This window comes from Mastigoproctus giganteus, chromosome 5 (assembly GCF_048544385.1).
Source record: "Mastigoproctus giganteus isolate SK-2022 chromosome 5, ASM4854438v1, whole genome shotgun sequence".
Lineage (NCBI taxonomy): Eukaryota > Metazoa > Arthropoda > Arachnida > Uropygi > Thelyphonidae > Mastigoproctus > Mastigoproctus giganteus.
Window position 1 is genome coordinate 29,552,192 of NC_143579.1, and position 14,898 is coordinate 29,567,089.

Here is a 14,898-nt window from a genome sequence, read left to right on the forward strand (position 1 = left end):
TAAGATATTCTTGCAACTCGGCGATTTTGGAGTGTGCTTCGTTGTTGCGTTGTAAGGATGTGTTTTGGTCATTCGAGGTGATTAAAAATTTCAAGTGGTCTGCATATACGACAAATTGTTTTTGATTTTGGGTCAGGAAGGGATGCAGTGCTGTTGAAAAGAGAGTAGCAGAGAGGACACCACCTTGTGGGACTCCCCTGTTGACTTGGAAGGTCTCTTTCGAAATTCCATTTATGGCAGTGATGTGTCCCTCCCTCAAAGAACTCGTTATTATAGCTAATACGTGCCCAGTTATATGGAAATATTCATCCAAGATGATAGTAATAGCCGAGATGGATATACTGTCGAAAGCGGATGAAACGTCTAAGAAGACAATATCTGATTGCTGTCTGAAGTTAAGGGCGTGTTGGATTCGAAATAGAGTCTCCATAAGATTCGTGGTTGTAGATCTTTGTGGGATCACTGAATGAAGGTACTCCGGTCTATTCCCGAAGCAGTGATGGTTGTTGGTATTTAAAATGGATTTCTCAAATATTTTTTGAAACGAACATCCAATTGCAATAGGCCTGTAGTCTTTGGAGGATTTAGGATTGTTATTTTTGGGAAGAGGTTTGACGAAGTACGTATTCCATATCTTCGGAAAGTGGTTTTCACTTAAAATTTTGTGGAAAATGTGAAGAAGCAGATCTATGATGTATACACTGCTGATCTTAATTATGAAGAGCGGGAATTTATCAGGCCCAATTGTGGCTTTATTCCTGAGGCTATTCACACCGGCTTTAACGTCATCTCTAGTGATATTGATTTGAGACAGTTCAGCATAGACCTCTGTCTTCAGTTTGCTGATTGCTTCACGGATTTTCTCTGTGTTGGCTTCACTGTCAACTTGATTTTCTGCCAGAGGAGTTCCAAAGGTGGCTTGGGTCCATTCTGAGAAGATGTGCTCGGGTATTATATCCGTACACCTTTTCTTATTATATGTCCTGCTTCTTTTCTTTAAATGTGATCGCACCATGTCATAGTGAGCTTGACGTTTCAATCGAATGAACAGTGCTCTAAATTCTTTATGTCGAATATAATCAGGTGGGTTTTAAGTTTTTTTCCATTTTCTGAAGAGTTTTTGCTTCTTGAAAGCATATTTTACTTGTGGACTATACCACGAATTTGCCCGATCGGAAATTTTAATACGTTTTGATGGCCCCTCAAGAGCAATAAAGTGAAGGGTATCCGAAAGTGCTTCTAAGGTATCGTCTACGGGGAGTTGGAAGAGATTTTGCCAGTTGAAATCCACGAGCCGTTTCAAAATTACTTCTGGTTTTATATACTTGGTTGAGAAGATAACATCAGCGTTGTTTTCCCACCTCCAGTTCTCTTTTTGTCTACAAGCTTGACTTCTCAGGTTGGCTTCGATTGAGAGAGGGATGTGATCAGAAGCGAAGCGAGTCGTATTGTCAGTTAATGTGATGTCTAGAGCATTATAGTATACCAGATCAAGGCGCTGTGTGCCTCTTGTGAGGGGCGTTTCATCGAGTTGTTTCATCGAGAGGGTTTCCATAGTATCATTCAATTCGCTCTTTGCATCTTTGTGCTTAGGAAGAGGCATGTTCAAATCTCCCATCACGATAGATTATACATTTGGGTTCAAGTTTGCGACAAGCCAAATAAGAAGTTCATTTCTGGCTTCGCTGTCATGGTTGGGTGGAAGGTATCGAATACAAATTTGTACATTCTTTGTACCTTCTCTGAAGGTTGCTGAGACGGCTTCAAAATTTTCCGAGTGTGACTCTTGGTTTTTAATTACAGAGAAATTATTCTTATAGAGTATCATTACTCCTCCTCCTCTTTTGTTTTCTCTTCCTCTTGTAACGCATTTAAAACCAAAATTGTCAGCCAGAGCATCTAGCTGTCTATTATTTTGAAGCCAGGTTTCTGTCAGGCAGATGAATTCATATTCCGAGCTTAATAGAAGGTTCTGCAAAGTGTGAAGTTTATTGGCTATGCTGCGCACATTTTGAAGGTAAAGAGAGACTTGCATATTTTCTTTCGAGTCTGATGAGGAATTCCTTAAGTGCTACTGCGCTACCCTAGTTGAGGGCCTCGAAGCACGTTCCCTGAAGCGTTTAACCAGGATGCCACTGGGCCAAATGGTTTTGTCTAGTAATCGTGTTTCGCAATTGATAGGGCATGAGATAGTGAAGGAGGAACATGCTGGATGTCTTGTTCGTACTTCTACGTCGATACCCATCCCCTCTACGCACATTTCTTTAATGACGCTCAGTGTGATACTGGGTTCAATCCGCGAGACAAATAGCTTTCCTCTTGTTTGAACTGAGGTGATGCTGTACCTTTCTGCAAGACAAGGGTGATAATCATATGGCTGGGATGTTGGAGTATGATCAGTAGGATCGCCATTTGTCCGTATGGCATGTTGTTGCTGATGGGCATTTAGGTGAGGGGGTCCTTTTTAGTGGAATTTTGAGGGGCCGATTTTGTCGGCAGAGAAACAACCAGAGCAAAAGTAGGTTTCTGATTCATGTTTGCCTCTGATGGAGGGGTTGATTTCTTTTTATTGCGATCTTGGTTTGCAGAAGAAATAGAGCTGGGGATAGTGGTCGCTGGACCGTTTTCCGACCTGTGCATTTGTGCATACCTTTTATTGGAGGTTTGGTTTTTTGAATTATCAAAAATTTGAGGGGGTGACTGCTCTTTGCAGGGATCAGCATCTTGCAACTCTGCCCTACCTTTGAGGGTAGTCGTCCGTTGTGATTTAATGTGCGGGTTCTCCATAGGTTTCCCTCTTGCAATGCCAGCTGGGCAAGCCTGTGGGTTTTTTGAGTATCGGGATATTTCGTCCGATTGTTCCGTTAATTGAACGTAGTTGAGTTAGGACTGTGTCTAATTTATCATCAATTAGTTTCTGTTTGTCTATTAAAGTCTTCATGCAGTTCATGGTTTTCTTCTTGGATTCCTTGCAGAGTTTTGTGGATCGGAAGAAGGAGTTCCTCGAGTAACTGTTTTAGCATTTGTGACTCATGCTTAAAGTAATCCTTAAAGTAATCCCCACTACAGCCTATTTCTTTCATGTAGTCCAGAGTATCATTTCCATCTTCATATGTTTTCTTGTGTTCACAACCTAAGGTATCAATTATTGCGCAGCGGTACCATGCACCTTACTTTTTAGGGATACGGTTGGCACAGATTTTCTTTTCTTGCACGACGTCTTGGGCGTTGCATTGAACGCCGACAGCCTACTTCTCGGTCACTTGGTGAGCAGAGGTCTGTGCTGGTGGAAGAAAGCGATTTGTTGCCACAGAATCTTATACACACCCTTATATCGAGCATGGTTCGCCACTGTCAGGCTTGTTTATCCATTGGAGGGACTATGCACCTTACTGATGTCATGTGACTATGTTTTCGAGCACCTTGTATCGACTTCCCTAATAAGACCTTTTTGGCAATTCTTATACCTGTCCGAACTTTTTTCTCTGTGTCCTAATTTCATCGTTATTCTATGGTACACCATCATAACAAATTCTATTCCGCTTCTTCGCAAATTGCACGAGTTACGCTACGTTTTCGGTTAATTTTGTCGAGCAGCGTATTTGTTTATGTTTATCAAGTTAGTACGCACACCAATTTTAATATATACAATTACATATAATTATTTAATTAATTATACTTAAATCGCTGAATATTATTACCACCAATAAATATGACCTCCAAAGGACCTTGACAGCTCATCCAACGTGACGAGAGGATCCTCAAAAGGATAGTACAACAACTTTGTCGGATATTCCTACAAAATATCAACCAATAGTTTAAAATATCAACAGGGATTGAGGTCTAAGCCTCTATGGAATGAATTAGAACCTCGAGCGAGGACAAGACCAACACATTCCACATTGGAAAATCACCTGGTCTCTGTTCAGCAAGAAAATAAAGGACTATATCCGCTGGTAGTCTATCCTTCGTTGGTGGACAGATAATGAAGGTAGACACTCTATTGAAGAAGTGGCAGTGATTCAACAATGAATCAAATCAATGTACTCCCAATCTATAGGAAAAACGACAAATTACTCCCATCAGTCAAAATTATAGACTCATTTCACTAGAAAGAGTACAGCCAAGGCATTTGATACAGTATGTAACAAGGAAATCAATCATCAATAACCTTCACTTTTCTGCAGACTAGTGATCTGCAGTTTCCAGTAATCGCTGAGCAAACGAAGTCAAAAGTGTCTTTAACGGCAAACGGAGCACGTTGTGGATCTTCACTGGGACACTTTTACTTTAACACGTTCATTCATTATTTTTAACTATAAAACGATCATCAAGTTCACAGAAGAACAAACCAGAACGTACATTAAAAGATAAGTGGAACTGCATTCGTAGGCCATACCTGCTCTTTTACTGTCTTCAACAGGAGACGAGTAAATATCCTCATTGCTTCCAGAGGCTGCAGCTCGATCATCAGGAGATTTAGACGCCATGTCTATAGGAAAAATAAACTTAGTTAACAGCGGATTAAATTAAATCGATAATTACTTGAAACTAAGTTATCTGCACTCATATTTGTGAATACTACCATTGGTATAATTACCGTCTTCCCTACACCCGATGGAAAAGACTTGAGTTCGAATCTCGTCAATGACGAGATTTATTGACATTTTTTCACAACGTGGCCTGGTTAATTAGTCTCAGGCGAGGGTACATGGTTTTTCTATAAAACGATCAACGAACGTGCATATTATCTCCTAAGAGCTGCAGATAGACCTCACCAGGGAAACTTTGGTCCATACGCACCAAGGGTTCTAGTTCTTGCCAGCAAAACATATTCCCACCATCTGCTTGGGCAGTAGGCACCGTGCACGATAGGTCCATGGACTCGTGTTACTTGCCGCACGCCTGGAGACGTCCGTCGGCCTGTAGCACCTGGTATTTGGACTCATCCGACCAGCACACTCGTTTCCAGTCCTCCAGTGTCCAACCAGCTTGTTGTTGACCCCGCAGTATTCGCCATCGGCGATGATCAGCGGTTAGGAGAGGGTGTCTCTAGGGTCGTCTGCTGTGGAACCCCATACGTCTGAGTATGCGGCGCATCGTAATTTGGGATATTGATCATACATTCTCCACATTGTATTGCGATGTCAATTAAAGCATTGTGACCTGCCGTTGAGCTCGTACAACGCTCTGCCCTCACCACGAACGTTAACCTTGGGTAATCCTTTACAGTTCTGTCGGTGGGAAGTGGTTTGACCTGTTCAGTACCCGACGCACGAATTCCCACAATCATGCCCTTTTGAAACTCCTTGGTATTTTTACTAAGGTCCATAACTGATACTTTATCACTTTGACTTGCACAACTAGTTGAAAATTCCACTACTCTGGAGTATGAACTGGTTGGCTTTTTATACTGTGAGCTATGCGGCATAGTCTACTACAGATGGATAGAGGGGTGGTTGTAATTCAGTAATCACTGAGCATACTAGGTTATTACTCCAAATAGTTTTTTCAGACTTGAATAATTATGTCGGTGTCAGAACATAATTTGCTTTTAAATTTTTGTTTCATTGTGATGTATTGTTATGTTTCGAAATTGGCTGAAGCATCATTAATTTAAAAGATTTATTTAAAATATTAATTTAAAGGATCATTAAAGATGGGGGAAAAATAGAGTAGAATGATAAACGCTAAAGTTGTAAATCATTTGGTATTTACAGTTAAGAGACTTGATTTAATTTTAAACTAGAATACTCCACCAGAAAGGAGTCCTCTGATACAAGCTAAATTGTCCAAAATCAATGCCGCTGTAAATGGGGTTGCACACAGAGTCATATCACTTGAAGGAGGTTCAATTTCCAGTTGAAAGGAACTCTCCGAGGGAAATCCGCTAATGTCCAATTCTATACAAAGTAGGTCTCTCAAGAAAATGCACTTGGAGATTGCATGCGCAAACCCAGTTGTGAGTTTATTGTACAACAGTTTATTGTTTGCTGAATCTCGCAGGTCGCCACTGGAAACAGAAAATTAGCACGTAAATGCCTTTGTAAGTGCTTGTAGTTCACAGAAGCATCCCTAATTCGGGAGGGCTATTAGGCCTTTCATGACCTTCTCCACTATTCATTTGAACTCAAAGTAGCGTGAGGAATGGCGTCCGAAACATATTACGAAGACTAGCACAATTGTCGGGGCTCGTGAAGTCCGACGTCGACCGTGAGCTGCTGCTATACCCTCTCTCTCTCTCTCTCTCTCTCTCTCTCTCTCTCTCTCTCTCTCTCTCTCTCCTTCTCTCTCTCTCTTGTCACTTACGAAGATTTTAGTTCGCATTAAACTTGGTTTTAAAGTGACATTCTTAATAAAGACAGCAGATGGCTGAAATTGTCGCTAATAGTTGGGTTGGTAATAAGAAAAATAATTTCAGAAAGATGATTTTATTAAATTTTCAATGAAAACTGTTTTTAAGTTTTATGTTTATTTTATCAACACAACATGGGTTGTTGTAGATTAATCTCATTACTCGTGCAGAGGGACGCAGTTTCTAATTCAGTACATTTTGTACGACTCTTTCAAGAAGTCAGTTTTCCTAGATGCTGGATGAAAAACCAATGTTGAATGCGATTCATTAGCTCTTGCTAATAAAAAATAAATAAATAAAATAGAGACATACTGGCATCTTTTTTTATTATATAGTTTAATCTTTTATAGTTTAATATATTAATCGTTTTTATTTTATTATATATATCGTTCATTATGTAATTCCATTTATAAAATTGATTTTAAAGCGAAATTTAAATTTGTTTTTAATACAATTTGATGTTTTATTAATTTTTGATGAATAGATATTTATATAGACAGTTTTTGTATTTAATTTCTAAGCCAGTAGTAAGCTTAAGATTACGTACTCAGTTTTACTGAGTGAGATACCCACGTTAGTAGTATCACAGTTGGTAGAATTGACGTCCTCCCCACCCTGGGTGGAAAAAAACCTCAGTTGGAGTCCTGTCAATGATGTGAGGAATTTTTATGCTCCTTTTTCACAACGTGGCTGAGTTAGTCAGTCGTCTCAGGCGAGGGTAGCGTGGTTTTTACTCCCGAAAACTCTGGTTTTTCGTATAGCAAACATAAAATTGACTCATAACAGGCAATATACACGAAGCAATATGGCTACTAATAAGCAATATGGCTGCTACTAAAACCCAACAAATTGTGGCGCCTGCTAAATTTGCTCCAACAATAACATCTTTCTCAAAATCGGAAAGATCACCTGTGATCCCTATTACCGGATAAAGAAGTCCCCAGAAAGTGGATAGTATTCATTGAATGCCAAGGAACTGTGATCATACCAAGTGACAACTTACATTTCTTGTTCTGGCGTTATAACCCAGAATGGGTCTTAGCCTTCTTGACGATTTTCCACCAGTAAACCCTCCCAGAAGTCAAACTTCTTATTCTCATGGTCTTTAAGTCCTCTTCTATGTTATCCATCCATCTTTTCCTCGGTCTTCCTCTCGTCCTCCTCCCGGTAGGTTTCCATTTCATTATACTTTTAGTTGTTCCGCTATCATCCATTCTCATAATATGTCCCAACCAGGAAAGTCTCTAGCTCTTCACAAATCTGACAACTTACATTTTCAAACTTTTAATTATCCGATGACGCCAATTGTGAAATGTTTCTAACTTTTTGGCAGTGAGCACAGCTATTATCATGAAAGAGATACTCATTTCTATCGCGATTGTTGATTCTTTGAGGAAAACTCAGTCAGTCCATTCTCAGCAAAGAAATCAATGTAACTCAAGCTGCAAATAAATGAAATTTGATATTAATTTGACATTCCAGTATTTTTTTTTTACCTCTTTCTTCTGGCCGTGAGAGGGCGTTCTGTGGATATCCATTACGTAATTTTTCAGATTTTGCTCGAAAAGCTTCAGGACCTTGGGAAGATGAAGTGGAAGATGGAGGAGGAATTTCTGCAAAATAAAATATTATAATTAAGAAACAGATAAAGAAAAAAAATACTATTTTAGAGAATTCTGTCGAGCCATCCAGGTTTTATTAAAATCGGACGGACAGTATTGCTTTAAGTTTACTAAATAAATAAATTATGAATTCTTACTATTTTCTCATTATAATAATGACAAGTAGAAACATGAAACACGTGTTATATTACAAATATTATTATTAGATTTTCTCCTTATGGATTTTTCATGGGGTGGGATCATGATGGATACTGTAACCATGAGTGGATGGTTGTGTCCGGTTGCTATTATTATTATTGTTATTGTTACTGTTGGTCGAAGAACTCTCCGACTATCCTACAGGTGTTTAGGATCTTACTAATACGGTAAACTTTCTTTGATCAACTGATATTTTTGCTTGCTTCTAGTGTATTATCCTGGCGACCTGGTTGTGTCCATGAGTTTACTACATCCTGGAGCTCACCCTAGCGGTGATGTGCTGGATTGTTTCTGGGACCAGGTAGAATCGACCACGTTTCCCATCTGCCCCTCTGGACTCCTTGGTGATGTATTTCCTGTAGTTCCTGGTGTTGATTACCTGGTTTTGGACGGCGAGCATGAATCCTTAGGTCTCGGGGATGAGTTTCCCGTTCGTGAGCCAAACGTTGGAAGCCATCATCTATGTTGTCTTGATGGAGGTCATTGTAATGTCTATCATGGAGTGAATTCTTCGCTCATCTTTTTGTCTTTGTTTCTTCTGCCTGTGTGAGTGGGGTCTGCTTGTTGAGGTTGAGCAGTGTGTGTCATTTGTCTATATTCCTTAGGTTCCTAATCGCCAAAGATTCTTAATCGCTTTCTGCTGTTCAATGAGGTCTGTCAATCCCCTCTTTCTGTTTCTTTCCGGGTTATGGTCAGTGTCTCGATGGCCGACTTTGGGTGATGTTGGTAGCTCTTCGTCAGCATTATCGTGGTCGATCTAACAATCTACTCCAGCTCGGTGTTGATCCAGTGTATGATCCCGATGGAGTATGTTAGTACTGGAACACGGCGGATGTTTATTATCATTATATTTTTTGCTGACTAAGAAAAAAAGTAAAATTTCTTGTATCATTCGGCCTTACTAATACTATTTCATCAGAGAGATAGAAAACCACGTACATAATTAGCGATGAAAGTACACTTCTTTTAGTATATTTTTAAATTAAGAAAATGCTTAAAATTAATTATTATTTTTTTCCTTTTCAGTCATTTACTTCTGTAATAATGAAAGGGGTTCGGCCTATATACAAAAAAAGCGCCACTAAATATTCTTTCGATTAAATCAGAAACCTAAGAATTTAAACAGGTTGGGACAGCTGTCACCGATTAAAGTTGACGCAGTCGCAGTTAAATTCTTATTCCAGAGATAGTGAAAGTAATATTGGGGTGGTAATGTTCGCGAGATAGGATAATATGACTTAGGGAGAGAAATGCCATTTTGATTATGACCACGCAATCAGCGAAGTCGACTAAATAGAGATTTTCAACTTTGATAAGTCACTGACGAACGTGTATCCATCAATGACCAAGACAAGTGCGATTTGTACAATCACTGTCCAAAATATTGGGACACTATATCAGAAACCATAGAATGGAGATGATAAAAAACGTGTTTAAGTTGATTTTTCATTTTAAAAGCTACTGATAGTCAAATTTAACTTCATTTCGTTAATATCATGAAGTGGAAGTGGATGGTATGACTCAATTCATACCAGTAGGGGATCTATAAATACTTACTTCCCCAATAAATTCTTCTGAATGGCATGAAAGAAAAGAATGTCTACAGGCTTCCTGATAAATGGTTATGTTTTGTAGTATAGGAGAGGAACGAAATTTGGTGTTTTCCCAAGAGGGCCATCTCGTCTCCATATTCTAAGGGGAATAGTCCAGTGGACTACAGGAGGAGACCAACTTTATAACTATCATTAACTGACATCGAATGGTTTTCTAGGCAGCTACTCCAGTCTTTTCAATTCCCTTAAGTAGCATCCCGCCTTCTTTTTTTTTCATTCCAAAGACCAATGTCATGCGGAAGGATCCCCTACCTTTTCTTCCAGTTTTCAAAACCTTAAGGGTCTACTCACACGCAGTGATAAGGGAAGGAATGTGAGAAAATAGTTCTTCTTTGATGTCAGCAGTGATTCAATAAAGATCTCACGGGAGGAAGACAGGGGCATTTATAAGGTGTGCTCTGGGGAGCAACGTTTAAGAGATGAGTGTGGAGACATTGGGAGATCGCTCGAACCTCTGTAAACAGATGAAGCAGTGAGCAGAGTACATCCCACATGTAAGCGAACTCCTCGAGTCAACGTTGTAGCGAACAAACACCATCGGTATCTGTGGAGACTTTTTACCATCGTATTACGCAAAGTAGAGAATATAAACTGATACGGTTGATCGCTTTGCATGGCGAAAGTCGCGTGGTTCAACATAAGAGAGGCATGTAGGGGGGGGTTACTTTGCTAGGTAAATAGTTGTTGAAAGATCGCAGCTGACGTAATCTGAATGTTTGAAATCTTTGACTGTGTTTAAAACAAGCTAAGATGCTTTTGCTGATCGATCATTCCCTTCAACTAAAACCTTGAGATTAAATCTTCAAATTGTATTGTTTTACTACGGTATAAGACTGGCTTAACATTCCCCATTTACTGTGGTTGTAGATTCAAGGTACTCAGTTAACCTATCCTTCTATGTTCAAGAAACTTGAATCCAAAACTTTTCCATTTGATGGTTTCAATGGGTTCGAGCCTTTTTCGGGGTTGGCTGTCCCTTGTGCTTCACTCCATGCTTTCTAATTTGGATTGAGGATCATAAAAATGCAGCTAAGTTTCATCAGTCTCCAAACGGGATAAAAATTCATCTTGATTAGCAAGAATTAATTTTAAATTCTCATTTGATGACTCTACTCTCTGATGTCTCTCATGAATGGAAAAGTTTTTGGAATCCTATCTCACACAAACTTTGGACATCCGAAATACTCGTGTATTATTGTTAAAACGCTTTAGATGGCCGACCAGACCTTGGCTCATCCTCAACTGACTCCTCGTTTGAACTTTGTCTATCATCTTGCAACAGTAGCATTACTGGGCGATACTTCCCCAAAGACTATAGTCATGTCATTCTTTGATGAATTTCTTAGCCCTCGTGGGTAGCGCAGTTGATATGAATCAAAAACCCTACTACAACAGCAACAAGGATTTCTTTAGTATTCTTGTCCTCTTTGGTCAAAAATTGGATTACTGAATGATGCTCGATTTGCTGGATGGTCATTATTCTTCCACCGACCAACCTAAAAAATTAAATTTTGGAAATTGCATGGGACAATAACACAATTCTTTTCATGTTATTTTATAAAGTATTAAGCTGTCAAAAAAGCCTTACCGTATAACCTGATAGTCCCTTCTGTCTCTCCAAGGGAATTTTTTGCCACGCAGGTGTAAGACCCAAAGTCTTCAGGACGGAGATTTCTGACTCTTAATCGCATCTGTACTTTGTAGAGGCCTGTGGGAAGTAGCATGCTGTCGTATTTAGAATTTGAGAGAATCATTATTCCTCCTTCCCTTGTCCAGTAGGTTACCGATCGTGGATGGGACTCCAAATTACAGTCAAGGACAACATCAGTACCTAAAGGGGCTCCTACTAGCTGGTTGGGAATCCAGATCATAGGAGGAACTGAAATGAAATCGATGCATTAGCAACAAGTATTGTTGTAAACAAGCTTTTAACCACCAAAATGGCCCTGGGAATTTTATAAATTAGTATATTGTTTTTTTATTATTAAAATATATCGACAAATAGGTGGATTATTTTATTTAAAGTATAAACCTGTTAGTGTTTTGTGGCAAAATAAAATAAAAATTTAAGTTAGTACACCGGTTGAATTTGTTGATAAAACTCATTATCTAGATGGAGCCATCGTTGGTAAAATCATTCCTCTGATGGGATGACAGTTGCTCAATGACATCCGTGTGGATATCACAGTTGATATAATCACGGTCCTCTCCATATTGGGTGGAAAAATCCTGATTTCGAATCCCTCAATGAGGCGAGGAATTTTTATGGGTCTTTATCACAACGTGGCCTTGGCTGAGTTAGTCAGGTGAAGGTAGCACGGTTCTCCTCCAGGAAACTTCGGATTTTCGTTCATCAAATCGGCCACAAAACACGCGCAATCTAAAGATATATTATATATGGTGCAATATAGCCTAAGATGCTCATGCGCCTAAAATCCTACTGCCCAGCTTAATTACCGTGTTGTGATTCAAACATAGTTCATTTTTACAGTGAGAACACACATTGCTTCTCTGGAAAGCGTACGATTATGTTTACCATGGACTGGTCAGAAGCTCCACACGATTAGATTGGAACCAGTTGGTAGATGTCACGCTGTGTTTGATTGCTGGCCAAGTATTTTATTTGGTCTTCTTGTTATCTTGTCATATCTTGCCAACCTATCCAGGTTGGTGAGAGGTAACTGGAGATAAAGATACGATTCTTCTGAGATTTGCTGGATCTTTCTAATGGGTCTCTTAGGGTTGGTCAAGATAGTCTGGATGTTAGGAGTTAGGATGGTCTGGTTATGAGTCTGGATGTTAGGATGGTCTAAGATGTTTAGGTGCCTCATGATTATTAGTTGGTTCCAAGATGCATCACTTAAAGGTTAGCTTACCAGCAATATTTACTTAAAAATTCTTTTTTAGAAATTTGTGCAGTACTAGGATAATTCGTGATGTAAGTAGATGATGAAATGTTGTTGTGGGATTTAGGAGCATCAGCAGCTTAAGTGATATTGCGCCGTATATAATATGTCTGTAAGTTGCGCGTGTTCTGTGGTAGATTTGCTATTTTCTGAACGAAAAACCCGAGTTTCCGGGAAGAAGAAGACCGATGCTGCTCACGCCTGAGAGACTAATTCAACCACGTTGTTTGAATAAACCATAAAAATTGCTCGCGTCACTGACAGGATTCGAACTCAGGTCTTTTCTACCACGGGTGGAGAGGACGCTGATTATATCAATTGTGCTCCTCACGAGGGCGATGATGAAATAAACATGCATATAACAACAGGGGCGTGAAAAAGGGGTAGCTACCTAGCTCCAGCCCATCCCAAAGAGACTTGATTTAAACGAAAAAAATAAATAAAATTGAGTAAACATGTTTGATTTACTAAAACTTTTAATTATACTAAAAATTACATGGCTTTCATCCCAGAACCGTGTGAATAAATTTAAAAAACATATTCACACGGTTCTGGGATGAAAACCATGAAAACATTGCGCTTTTGTTGATGTCCACTTATGTACATAATTGCATTTTTAAAAATTTTAGAATAATTTAGAAAACGCATCCATACAAAATACAGAAAGCTCATTGTCCTCAGTTGCCTGTGTGCTGTGTGGATTAAAATAGGTTTCTGTCACATTTGTCGAGGGTTTTGGTGACTGCTATGTTGCTTTATAATTTTTACACGTTGAGGGCTGAACATCTTTCAGCTTGTTTTGGTTGCTGGTTTTCTCCCACAGTTCCACGAACAAAGACTCTAAACACCGTCTGCAATGGTCCAGGAGAAAACTCCACAACTTCTCATAATGATGGACAGACTGAACGTATATAAAAATGCCTGTCGTGAGATGGCTGTCTCTGATGGTACACCTTTAATAATCCTACCGAAGAACAGCAATTCTTATTACAGAATTGCCATACCTCGTTATCCAGCATCACGAGAATTTTCTTTCTACGAAACATGCAGGTATCAGAACATTAGTTTAGGATTCCCTAATAAACTGTAGTGCAGTGTACAGTTAATGGCCAATTATCAAAGATGCTCCTCTGTTCCCTATTCCTCTACTTCCGGGTGGAAGTATTTCTGTTATCCATCCCCTTTTGCCTTCTCCTTTTCCCCAAAATTGAAACTGTTAACCAGGCGCTCGTTTCCAATAAAAAATTCTATTAAATTTTTCTTTGGGTCCTCTTTGGAACCAGGGTTTGCTCAGCAAAACTTGATCTCTACTATCTGGCCTGTCTTTCTGCACCTGTCACGGTAACAATGGATCGGTGATGTCGCAGGTGCACCTAGGACAAGGGAACAGATAAACAACAGGATCCTACATATGAACAACAGGACCCTACATATGAACAACAGGAACTACATATCATTCACACTATTCTGGTCTTTACAGAATAATGTGAGTGACATCAGTTTATTTACATAGTTATGAAGAACCTCAGAATTAAAATACATAAATTATTACAAACACCAAAAGTACATTCAAATCTCCAAGACTACGTTTATCAAAACCAATGAAGTTTCTACTTACAATTGACACTAAGAACAATTCTCTTGCTAACTGAAGGAGGGACCTTATTCGAAGCTATACAGAGGTAAGCTCCCATGTGGAGGCGACTGACTTTGGTGATATTGAGGTAGTTTCCCTTTACAGACGACACTGCAATAGAGATAGAAGAAAAGAGAGAGAGAGAGAAAAGGCAATCTATTAGATAGGACAGGCAGACACATAAATCCTGCAAAGCCAGATGTGCTTTTAAAGTAGAAGTAAGATATGGGTAGAAACGTCTAAGATCCTCGCTTTTTCTTACCTTTCTTTCTCCCAAACGAAATCTCCTCCCCATCTTCTCTTCTCCAAGAGATCTCCGGCTCTGGTGAACCCTTGGCGACACAACTAAGACTCATGTCTGCTCCCTCGCGGATTTCGGTGTCCGAGCTCGTGCGATCCTCGTTGATCTGAGGAGGGACTGGAAGAAGAAGGAAAAATATCGGAACATTAGTCTAAAGAAGGTGAGGTTAGTCTGTGTAGGCATGAAAGTGCGGAGTGCGGAATGAATGCCGTTTATCGGTCATTTATTTGTTTGTCTGAAATGGGATGGAAGACGGGTTTATTTATT

At 39.4% G+C, this 14,898-nt stretch overlaps 1 protein-coding gene across 1 annotated transcript in view; it reads right to left on the reverse strand.

Annotated features, from left to right (window-relative positions):
* LOC150085275 (lachesin-like) overlaps window positions 1–14,898 on the reverse strand; it is a 214,630-nt gene that overhangs the window by 4,427 nt on the left and 195,305 nt on the right. The window contains exons 4-8 of the mRNA XM_090373123.1: window positions 14,593–14,748; window positions 14,313–14,441; window positions 11,377–11,667; window positions 7,852–7,968; window positions 4,400–4,492 (exon numbers count right to left, since the gene is read on the reverse strand). Of these exons, the coding sequence (XP_090229249.1) occupies window positions 4,400–4,492; window positions 7,852–7,968; window positions 11,377–11,667; window positions 14,313–14,441; window positions 14,593–14,748 (786 nt within the window). The remainder of the gene's footprint in view (window positions 1–4,399; window positions 4,493–7,851; window positions 7,969–11,376; window positions 11,668–14,312; window positions 14,442–14,592; window positions 14,749–14,898) is intronic.